At 41.0% G+C, this 12309-nt stretch overlaps 1 protein-coding gene across 2 annotated transcripts in view; it reads right to left on the bottom strand.

Annotated features, from left to right (window-relative positions):
* The window catches only part of CD86 (CD86 molecule), a 67402-nt gene that overhangs the window by 36969 nt on the left and 18124 nt on the right, over positions 1–12309 (bottom strand). Inside the window, exon 1 of one of the 2 annotated variants that reach the window (XM_049628275.1) lies at positions 5982–6151. The exons of the other annotated variant lie outside the window; for it this stretch is intronic. Within the exon in view, the coding sequence (XP_049484232.1) occupies positions 5982–5998 (17 nt within the window). The 5' untranslated portion in view covers positions 5999–6151. Of the gene's footprint in view, positions 1–5981; positions 6152–12309 lie in introns of those variants that run through there. 2 annotated transcript variants of the gene reach the window in all.

Genomic DNA, 12309 nt, shown 5'->3' with positions numbered 1-12309 from the left:
TTAGCTAGAGGGTGGGACTGGGGAGTGCAGATATGATGTCACAGGAAGTGAGAGAAGAATTCAAGGTACAAGCTGGTGTCAACAAAGAAAACTGTTTTCTGTTTCACAACTTTATCTAGAGTATTAGCCATGATCAGGGTATCAGGAAAAATGCTAAGTTTGCTGGTGTCTAAGGAAAATTGTTTGATCATTGAGACCTTCTCTCATGTAAACATTTATTGAATTTACTCAGTGACAGCCTTGTTCTACAGGTTGTGGGGGATGTAAAGATGTGTGGGCCTTGGTCCCTCACTCAGTACTAAAAAAAATGATAGGGTGTACACATATAACTACAATTTAAGTTCTAGGATCAGTGTGGAAGGTGGCAATGCTTATCTCCTCCTGGCACATACAAGAGTCCTTGTTCTAAGCAAAGCAGGAGATGATGCTGCAGCCTCCATGGAGGGAAGATTAGGTCAGACTCAGTCCAGTACTCTGGGCCTGGTCCTTTGCCTTCTGTCAGTTCATCCTGTGACTGGACAAGTCAAGCTTGCTGTACTGGCATTGTGAGTGAAGTCCAGGAGGATCACAAGCTGCCTGGGGCCTTGGTTTGCCTCTGGTTTGACATGCTGCATGAATTACGTCTCAGAGCACCAGAATCTGAAGGTATAATTTTAGAGCAGCTATTATCACCTTTGAGCTACTGGGAGGAATAGGGTAGGCTTATTTCCTTTTTTATAAAGTTTCTGAACTACAAATTCCTAAGATTTCTGGGAATGGAATGTGTCTGAATTTTAACAGGGCCTCTGACAGGGTGTCTTGTGATATGCTTGAGAGCAATATGGAGAAATGTGGGATCAATATTATTAGTACAGTTAATGGCTGCAAAGCTGTGCCCTAATATCATTCATTCATTCAACAAATATTTATTAAACCAGGCATTGTGCTAGCTGCTTAGAATATAATAATGAACAAAACCAGGAACCTCTTCACATGGTTGGTTATAGTTTAGTGGAGGAGCAAAAGAATCACACAGATAGATGTAAAATTGTTAACAATGACAAGTGCCACATAGAGTTTCACGGTAATTTGAATGCCTATAATAGGACTAGTCTTAACTGAGATTTGAAGAATGATGTGATAGATTAAAGATGGACACATATTCCTTGTTACTCCTCCCATGAAGAGGTGAAGTCTAATCTCTCCTTAAATCTGGGCTGGCCTTAGAGACTTCTCTAATAGAATACAGCAGAAAGGATGTTTCATAAAAAGCCTTGAAGCTTCTGTTTTTCTTGGAAGACTCCATCATGGAAGATGTCCTACTACCCTAAGACCACCATGCCAAAGAGTCCATGCATTGATGTTTGGGTCAACAGTCCCAGCCGAATCCTGCCTTCCAGCCATCTCTGCCAAGCCACAAGACATATGAATAAAATCTTGGATTCTCTAGGGGTGCCTGGGTGGCTCAGTCAGTTAAGCGTCCAACTCTTGATTTTGACTCAGGTCATGATCTCACAGTTCATGAGATTGAGTCCCACATTGGGCTCTTTTCTGACAGTGTGGAACCTGCTTGGGATTCTCTCTCTCACTCTCTCTGCCCTTCCCCTGCTCATGCTTTCTCTCTCCCTCTCAAGATAAATAAATAAACTTAAAAAACTCTTGGAAGCTCTAGATCAGAGGTTAGCAAACATAGCATGCAGACCTAATCTGGCCACCATCTATTTTTATAAATAAAGTTTTGTTGGAATGCAGCTATACCCATTTGTTTAATTATTGTCTATGGCTGTTTTTTCATTACAGTGGTAGAGATGAGTAGTGGACTGTCAGGCCTGCAAAGCTGAAAATATTTTCTATCTGGCCTTTTGTAGAAAAAAATGGTGACCCTTGCTCTAGATTAGCACCATCCACTAGAAATTTAATGCAACCACATACGTAATTTGAAAATTTCCAATAGCCATATTAAAAAATTAAAAAGATATAGGTAAAAATTAATTTTAATGATATGTTTTCTTTAATTCAGTATATCTAAAATATTATAATCTCAACATATAATCAATATAAAATTATTAATGGATATTTTACATTCTTTTTTCTGTACAAAATCTTGTAGGTGTTTTACACTTACAGAACTTAGATGAACTACATTTCAAGTGATCAGTAGCCACATGTGGCTAGTGCCTACTGAATTGGATAGGGAAGTTCTATACTAGCCCATTCACTAACTTAGTACCAACCACCAAGTGACTTCAGTTGATGCCATGAGGAACAGAAAAATCACTCAAAACCCTGCCCAAATTTCTGGCCCACAACATTGTAAGACAGAGTAAAATATTCATTGTTTTAAGCTGCTGAGTTTAGGGGCAGTTTTTTAGGTAAACATAACAGATTGAAAAGTGCCAGATAGGTGAAGGGGGTAGCTTGGAAGGATTCTAGGCAAAAGGAACAGCAGGTGCAAAGGCACCACGGCAAGAAGGACATGAGGGAAGGTTGATGTGGCTTAAATGACTAGAGGGGTGGGAGACAAACCTGGAGAGGTCAGTGGAGGCCAGACCATGCTTATCTTAAGGGTCAGCAAAGGATTTTGGTGTTTATTCTGAGTGCAGTGTGAATCACTGAAGAAATTAAAGTGGAAGAGTGACATAATCCGGTTTGTAGTTTGAAAAGATGACTTTGGCTACTGTGTAGAAAGTGGATAGTAGGGAAGTCAGAAGATGCCAGAAGATCAATCCGTTGACTATTGCAGTCATTTAAATGAAGAAGATGGTTGTTTGGTCTAGGGTGGTAGTAGCAGAAGTAGCAGTGGATAGGTTCAAGTGATATTTAGGATTATAATTGACAGGATGTGGTGATGGATTAAGTATGGGAGATGAGAATAAGGTATTAATTGATTGGTTTATTTATTCGTTCACTCAACTGAGTGTCAGGAATCACTCTTATTTAATAGACTAATACAGTGGATGCTACAGAGTTTTTTTACTTTTCACTTGCACAAATAATGGGAAGTTCATTTCTTTAAGTAGAGTAGGATAGCTTAATGCAGTCTGGTATGTCAGATGAGTTTATATTTGATGTGATAGAAAATTGAGAGTTTGGGACTGATGGTCTGGAAGCAGAAAAATTATGTAATGAAAGTTTAAAGAAAATGAGCCTGTCAGTGGTCTGAGGAAGGGGTGAGGGCTGGTATCAAGAAAGCCAATATTAACTCTCAAAGACCTCAGATGAAGAGGCTGAACCAGCATACGGACGAGAAAGAGAAGAGCATGAGCGACACGTTGATGAAAACGTGAACACTTCCTGGTGTCTGGTGGGCATAGATGATGGGCTATAGATGTGTCACCCATCTTGAGCTTTGCTAAGCTCCCATGCCAAACATGTCTCTTTCTAGCTCACGCTGGATCATATGTCTGACTTGGTCTCCAATCTCTTCTTGGAGCAAATCCTCCTGGACTCCCATTTGTGGAGATTTTTCATACCTAACACTGCCTTAATTTGATTAGGTGTCCTTTCCCATACCCATTTGGGAGCACAATGTTTCCACACAGATATGAGGGGAACAGCATCAAAGATGAATAGGTACAAAGAAAAAATATCTATGTAGATTCATATGGGGGAGAAGGCTGCTTTTATTCATTCCCTGATATTGTAGGTAACTAAAGTATTAAAATTAAGAGTCCATTCCCCTCACTCCCGGAAGAAGGAACGTACATAGCATGGTTAGCTTTCCAATCTCCTTATAGCAAGTTTGTGTACAAGACATATGCCCAAAAATCAGATATTTTTGAGTCAAGGAGCATCTCTTTTCCAAATTATTAATGGTTTTGGAAACCATTTTTTCCTTTTTTGCCAAAAGGTGTCTGTGGGTAAGCATCATGCAAAGTTTTACAGGTGAGTCTGTGCACATCTGGTCAAGGGCTCTGCCTACCACAAATAAGAACCCAGAACTCACTAAAAGGCATTTATGCCAATCATGGCCCCTTAAGAGGGCCCCTTCCTGTTGTCTCAGAACCAGAACCATGGTCAAAGAGAGAAAGCCAAAGTATCAAGGGCACAATTTGAGGGACGTCCCCTCTCCCCATTCTGTGTACCAGCCCTACCCTGGTGCTTGGAATTCCCAAATTACTCATTCCTTGGGTTTAGGCATTTTTGAAAGCCCCTATTAAAATGCAAATGCTAGCTAGAAGGGAGAAATGTTTTCTGTTTTTAGCCATTAAGAGTTAAGTTCAAGTTAATGCAGCTAAATAGGAAATGGAACTCAGAAAGAAATCATACTCCTAAAAAGAGGGAGAATAGTGAATGGGAAGTTTCCTACCCTGATGGGGAGATGGAAAGTGCCGAAGACATATTTTTCTTCTACATATATTCAAAATGGTGTGTATTTCCCAACCTCAGCCTGAGTATACTCTGATGTATGGTTTAGAAACTAGTCTCTATATTAGGTTAGAGATGAGGATAAAGGTTCAATAAAGGATTGTGCACCTAGCCTATGGCCCTATCCTTCTGTACTGCCCCCCTAAACCACTCTTATTTGCCTGACCATGAAAGGTGAATTGTCAACCCTTGCCTGGACACTGGATAACCACTCAGGAACCTTCCTACTCCTTGCTTGTTTCAGACATGTTAGGTTCTTACTCTATTTCTTCACAGCTTCAGTCTCCTGGGAGAGGGACCCCCCAAACTTATTTCTCACCTTTTTGAAACATGGTATTTGAACCTTGATTTTCTCCTGAAGAATCTGGCTTAGCTCACTTTTTTACCTTTTATGCTCTTTCTTCTCCCACCTTAGCCTCAACTCCATAAAATCCAATTCTCATTACCACCAGGAAGAGATATCTGATATCCAGGGCTATTAGAGCAACCAAAGTATCAAGCTCAAAGACAGTCATTAAACAGTGGGTACAATCACAAAAAGCCATTTCCTTCTCTTCAAAGCAGTGTTGCTATACAGTCATTTTAGTGTGACTGTTAATACTATTTTCCCACTAAGCTAAAAGCTTCAAGAGTACAAGGACCATGACTTTTATGCTCTCTGTTAAAACCCAGGACACAGTTAATCACTCAGATACATTTAGAACATGCTAATGAACAGAGATTTATAACAAGCTTCCATTATACACAGGATAGCTCATGTAAATAGTATCAATGATACCTGCAACAGCAAACAGATGAAATAATATAGAACTGTGAGCTTGTGCACATAATTAGACTCATTTAAGTCCACAGCCTTAGTCCCAAGATTGAGGTTGCATGTCAGAGGAATAGATCATCTCCCTAGTTATTACAATTTGAGAGGAGTGGGAAGTTCCCTTGGCCAAAAATTATTTTCACCTGTCTCTCCTTAAATAACTATTAGTGGAGGCACTATTTTAAGCCTATTTGCAAATGCAAATATGTTCATGGTATACAGAACACGAGAAACCACTGCATGGGCTCTTTTTGGACCTAAGACTTTCTTTTCAAATGAGCTATTGGTCTCTGGTGCCAAGAGGAGCCAATATTGTGAGGGGCATTTAGATGGGAAGAAGAAATGGAGACAAAGAGATGGGAAGAGAAAGGCCAAATAAGAAAGCAGAGACCACTGCAGAAGCTGTGGGTTTTGCCCCAGTTCTTTGAACTTCTCACTGGCACAAGGGGCTCAGGCAGGGCCAGCATCCTTGGATACTTTCTCCTGCAGTGGAGCTCGTTGGAGCCCCCAGCACCCTGAGGCCAAGGGCAGCTGTTGGTTGTTTGGTAAGTGGTGCCTTCTGTTTCCTGCCTGTCCTGTCTCTTAGCTCACCAAAGCAGACAAAGGATCTGGATGGAAGAGACACATTTCTATAATGTCCTACCTCCAATGTAGCCAGTCTCAGAATCAAGCCTGATGGTCAAAAGTTTTATGCACGTATTCCACAACCCTTCTTACCCACTCCCTTGCCAGCCATCAGCCCAACCTCTGAACATCTGCCCCAGATGTAGCTTTATCAGACACCAAGCTCCCAAAGCATACAAGCTTCATAAGAACATACCTGTCACAAATGCCCATCCACTGCAGCTCCTAGAGACCAGATGTATAAGCTCAGTGACATTCCCGAGGAACACAGAAACAAGGTGTTAGGAATAAACGATGAGGAGCCTTTGTGAGCTCCCCATAACTTCCTAACACTCTTTGTAGAGAAAGAAATAATGTCAGGGCTGAGACTAGAACTCAAATGCAGAAAGGGGAACTGACAAGAAAGAAATAGCACCACAGACAGGGGCTGGTTCCAGATAACTTCTGATGGCAGGTGGGCATTTCCACCGATGAAAATGACTACAAATGCACTGGCGGAGAGTGAGTGAATGTAAAGCCCTGAGGAAACTCCCCAAAGGCAGCCCAGCCACAAACATGACAAAGACTAACAGAGATCCAGGAGTGTAGCCTTTGAGTCCCATAGGTGAAGGTTCAGCTCAGTTTAACAAGTGTTTTATGCAGCAGCCATGTACCAGGTACTGTTTCCGGCTTGGCAGGGCTGCAGGAGGCAGTCTGCAACCACAGAGCCCAGAGACTGGGTATTTTTTTCTCACCCCACCCCCCTACAAACCATTCATTTGAGTATATCTCCATGGATCCTGCTAGGAGCCAATTAACATACACAGCTTGTTTTTAAATTATCCTCATCTAATCCTAATTATCCTAATGTAGAAAATTTGGCCCCTATTCCTGGAAGTAGGTGGTACTCGAGTCTGGGGACAAGTCACCAGCAGAAGAGTGATAGGTGTGTGAATGCCAAGTGGATTTTTCCAAACCTAGTGCTTCGAGAGGGACAGGCTTCACACATATAATCCTGATCCAAATGTATGGCTTCTTTTCCTGATCCAATCAGGCCCTGAAAAGCCCTCTGCTCAGTAGGGGGGGTGGGGGCAGACGTTTATGCGCCTCTGAGCCTGCAGCATTTGCATTCGGGAGAGAAACAGCTACCTGTGAACCTGCCTCCTCTGATCTCTTGGTGGCTAGCTGGGCCCTGCAGGACTAGAGAAATTAAAAGTAGCAAAGGGAGAGCTGTTTGTTGTCTGGGTTGAGAAGAGCACCCAAGCAAGCACATGTGGTGCAGGGGAAGTAGCATAGCACAGGTTTGGAACTGGTAGTCCAAGGTCAAACCCTGGCTTGACCACCAGGCCCTGGACAAGTTATTGTCCAGGAGATGTCTAAGATGTCCAGATGTCTAAGTTACATCTCCCCATTTTAGTCTTCTCATCCAGGAAATGTGACCAGCATCCTTGATGCATTGTTCTGAAAAACAAATGGGATCTTGCATGTACATCACCTGGCACAGAGCATGATATGCAGCTATTTAGTCTTCGTTATTACTTTTCTGTTTTCCTGCCAGACTTTACAGTTCTGACTTTGACCTTTGCGCAAAGTTGATCCTTAATCACTGGAAAGGTGATGATCATTCTTCCCAAAACAGGTCTGTAAACTCCTCACCTTCCATCCAGGGTCTCTCAAACCCAGAGGGCTCTTATGTGGGTCCTGGGCCCTGACTCATAGGGTCTTCACTTCCTCTCAGCGATTCTCTGTGCATACCTTGGAAACTTCATCCTTTACTCGGATAGGCACCACCTGGGGTTTTCCTCTGGATTTTACAATCATATATATATTTTTTTATTTGAAAGGGTCCATTTAGTTTCCTTATTGTAACACATGAAATTACCCATGTATCAGAGCACAGGAGAATTAATTTACATACCACTCCGTTTTCAAGTTTCCTTCTTTTCCTTATACTCAGCAGTCAAAATATCAGATAGGCTAAACTGGAAAGTCTTGCTATCAAAATATTTAGAATAGTATTTCCCAAACTTCAGTCATTCTAGCTACTAGTACCACTTCATATCCATGTAAAAATCTGTATTATTTTTTATGCACTCATTTTATTCTTGACTTATTTTAAAAGGAATCTTTATATAAATACTAAAAATTTTAAAGAGCAGTATTATTTACCAAAAATAAAGGGTGAGTTCAAACTCTGTGTTTGTTCAAACCTGTTGTTCAAACTCTGGCCCCACTAGCTAATACCTGTGTGTTCTTGAGGAAGTCACTTAATTTCTGAGCCTTAGTTTCCTCACAGAGGTAATATTAAATGTCTCATAAGCTTGTTGTGAGGGTTAAATAGGAAGACACGTATATGGTGCCTCACACAGATCCTGGCATACGGTAGGTTATTTAAAAAAAAAGTTTTATTGTTTTCTCTTTTCCGTATCCCTTCTCTCATCTCCTTATTTCAGGTCCTGATTAGAGTAGTATCCAATGCACTGTAACAGAAGTGATGGAAGATAAGTAGTGAGGCAGGCAGCAGAAATAAAGGACAATTCGGGGTCACGGAATTCTCTAATTCTATGAACTAATTAGCATTGCAAGGTTGTTTCAGGGACCTCAAAAGTCATTTTAGTCTCTCACTGAAGCAAGGACTCCCCTCGGTGTTATCTGTAATAGATGGATGTCCAGTCTTTGCTTTCTTACTTATGTTGGAAAACTCACTACCTGATATGACAGTTATGAGAGAAAGGTCTTCTTTATAATAATCCCAAATCTCCCACCACTCACTCCCCAGTCCCCTAAGTGTCCCTGTCCTGTTTTCTAAAACTGCCAGGATATGTATTTTTACCCCTTCACATGGAACCCTCCAAATAATTGAAAACAGATATATCATAAGTTTCCTCAGTAGTCTTTTCTCTCAGCTACATATTATCAGTGTCCTCAACTGTTCCTCATATAATGTGGTCTCTAGAACCCTAACCAGCTTGGTGGTTCTCTCACTGGCACCTGTCTCCCTGAATGTGTCAACATACCTCTTTGCAGAAAGGGCTTACAGAATGAAATGGATAGTGACAAGATCACTTTCACTAATGAGTCAGAGATCAAATTAGCCTGTACACAGTTTTACTGGAGTGGCTGACCATGATTTTTTTTTTTTCAAATATCATGTCACATCACCACCTCTTGGCCCCATCTTATTTGTATGTCAGTGTTCAGCCAATCAGAATTACTCTGAATCCTCTTTATGTCTTTCATTGTACTAGTCATCCCTCCAATCCTGTGCCACTCAAAAAGCTGATAAGGAGGCCTACCCAAGAGTCATCAGAGCCAAGCATGGACGGGGTTCAGCAGTGATGGTGGTCAACAGTATCAAATGCTGAGATGAGGTTAAGCAAAATGAAGAAAATCAGTTCCTTGTGTTTAGTGAAGAGGAAGTTACCAGTAACCTCAGAAAGTTGCTTTCTGTGTGGGGCTGCTTCCTCCATGCCTCACTCCCAGATGTTCTCATGTCTGAGGAGGCCAAGGCTACAAGAAAAAGCAGCCGGAGGGGAGTGGCTATAGATGGTAGCTGGGTTGGGGGAAGAGATATTCCCCTGGGACCACATGGTTAGGATTTACTCTGAGGGTGGAGGGGCAAAGCTAGAAACTTGTGGGCATTTGGAAAGATCCAAACACTTAGCTGAATTTTCCAATTCCAGCTATATATTTGTTTGCTATACATAAATGGCTTCCCGTGGCCACCAGTCAAGAAGCACTCTAAAAATATTCTAGGTGGTGGTGGTTCTAATATAGGACAAAATAATTTCCACAAATAATTATAGAGGCATTACTTATCGAAATGTTAATTAGCATTTGTTTTCTGAGATTTCTTGACACATAGATTTTTGCAGGGGAGAAAGCAGAAGTGACTTAAAGTCAAAGGCACTTTTGGACTTTTGTGAAAGCTCATGGAAGAGATAATATAGATGTCCTAAAAGGGAAGAGAAAAGAGAGTGTTTTTGAGATGCAAGAGGAAGGAAGGGCAGAGTTGTTTGGGTCCTGTGAGCAGAGGGATCAAACAAAGCACTCTCTCTCAGTGCTCCCAAGGGGATAACAGTTTTGGGAGTGATGGCTCGTGCCTACAGGGGCAGTGCACTTGGTTCATGGGCCTCAGGAGATAACCTCATTTCCCACTGTGACATAGGGGTGGAGAGCTTCCAGACTTCACAGACCACCGTGGTTTAGATAGTGAGGTTGCCAATAGCAACCAAAATGGTCTTGGGATTTGAGGCCCTTCCTCCTTCTAGGCACTAGGTAAGCTTCCTGAATTATGACTGGGCTGTAAGAAGGAAAGGGCATCCCTGTATGATCAAGATGGAATCCCCTATCCAACTGGTAGAATAGGTTTCACAGGTGAGATTAGGTTGAATTAAAGGAAACATGGGAAGTGACCATCTCTTACATACTTGGATTCATGGACAGAAATTCATGCCCTATTCATAGTTCCTAAGTTATTTTTAATTTAGAAGTGATGCAGCACAGGGTGGTCCTGTTCTTATTCCCAGCCCTGCTGCACAACCTCTCAGAGTGCAGGAAGCCACAACCACTGTCCCCAGAACCTGACTTTTCCCTTTTAATGAAACTCTTCTGGGTCCATAAACAGGGTTCTCTGATACTGCTTGAGAGAGAACATAAAACATTTGCTATGAATTTTTTATTTTACTGCTGTTATAAAATTGTATTTCGAAAATCCTTCATCCTTAAAACATAAACACACTAACTGCTGAGAGGATGAAAAGAGAAGCCACAGACTGTAAGAAAATATTTGCAAAACACATAACTGATAAAGGACTGATATCCAAAATGTACAAAGAACTCTTAAAACTCAAGAAAACAAACAATTCAGTCTAAAAATGGGCAAACGATCTGATCATACACCATACCAAAGAAGATATACAGATGGTACAGATATACATATTAAAAGATGCTCAGTATCATATGTCATTAGGGAATTGCTAATCAAAACCATACTGAGCTACTACTAAATACCTATTAGAATGGCTAAAAAAACCCCAAAAAACAAAAAAACAAAACTCCTGACAATACCAAATGCTGACAGGGATGTGGAACAATGGCAACTCTCATTCATTGCTGGTGGGAATGGAAAATGATGTAGGGACTCTGGAACTCATTGTGGCAGGTTCTTACAGCACTTAACATAAGCCTACCAGATGAACCATCAATAATGCTCCTAGGTATTTACCCAAATGAGTTTAAAACTTATGTCCACACAAAAACCTGTGCATGCATATTTATACCACCTTTATTCATAATTGCCCCAAAGTAGAAGCAACTGAGATGGCCTTCAATAAGTGAATAGATAGACAAACTGTGGTATGTCCATACAATGGAATATTATTCAGTAATAAATAGAAATGAGCTATCAACCCATGAAAAGACATGGACAAACTTTAAATGCATGTTGCTGGGGCGCCTGGGTGGCGCAGTCGGTTGGGCGTCCGACTTCGGCCAGGTCACGATCTCGCGGTCCGTGAGTTCGAGCCCCGCGTCAGGCTCTGGGCTGATGGCTCGGAGCCTGGAGCCTGTTTCCGATTCTGTGTCTCCCTCTCTCTCTGCCCCTCCCCCGATCATGCTCTGTCTCTCTCTGTCCCAAAAATAAATAAAAAACATTGAAAAAAAAAATTAAAAAAAAAAAAAATAAATGCATGTTGCTTAATGAAAGAAGCCAACCTCAAAAGGCTACATACTGTATGTTTCCAACTAGATAACATTCTGCAAAACGCAAAATCATTGAGACAGTAAAAAGATCAGTGGTTGCCAGAGGATGTGAAGAGGGATGAATAGAGGAGCACAAGGGATTTTTAGGGCAGTGAAACTTTCTGCATGATACTGTAATTAATGGTGTATATATCTTATAAATTTGTCAAAACCCACAGAACTGTAGAACCTAAAGAGGGGACTTTAATGTAAAGTGTGAGTTTTAATTAACAATATTGGTTCATTAACAAATATACCACACCAATGCAAGATCATAATAACAGAGGGAACTATGTGCAGGGGAGAGGGTATATGGGAATTCTCTGTATGGTCTGCTCAATTTTTCTATAAATTTAAAACTGTCACAAAAATAAAGTCTATTAATTAAAAACATACACACACACACATACACACATACTACATAAGCACTGATTCCTGGTAAAGCAACTAAGTTAATAACATGACATTTTAGAGGGCTTCTACCCCGTGGGTAAAAAAATTAGCATCAATTTCACAGTCCAGAGGTTCGCTTCTCCATGTTGCACACTTGTAATTAAATGCCATACATAAGACATTGCTGCGAAACATCTCTAGTTTTGTATTTCTGCCCTCTATTTTGACATTTTTTGCATCTTTCTGGTGCAGAATCATAAATTTTCATGTCAGTTCCTTGCGTACATTAAAAAGTCCCATTGTTTTCTAAGGGCCAGATCAATAAAAAAATAGCTTTCAGTTCCATGTTTCTGGAGGAACATTCTTAGAAATGTAGTAAGCTTCTTTTTTTCTTTGAGGCGGAGATACAA

Source organism: Panthera uncia, chromosome C2 (genome assembly GCF_023721935.1).
Source record: "Panthera uncia isolate 11264 chromosome C2, Puncia_PCG_1.0, whole genome shotgun sequence".
Lineage (NCBI taxonomy): Eukaryota > Metazoa > Chordata > Mammalia > Carnivora > Felidae > Panthera > Panthera uncia.
The sequence above is the reverse complement of the archived record's forward strand: the minus strand, read 5'-3'. Positions and strand labels throughout refer to the sequence as shown.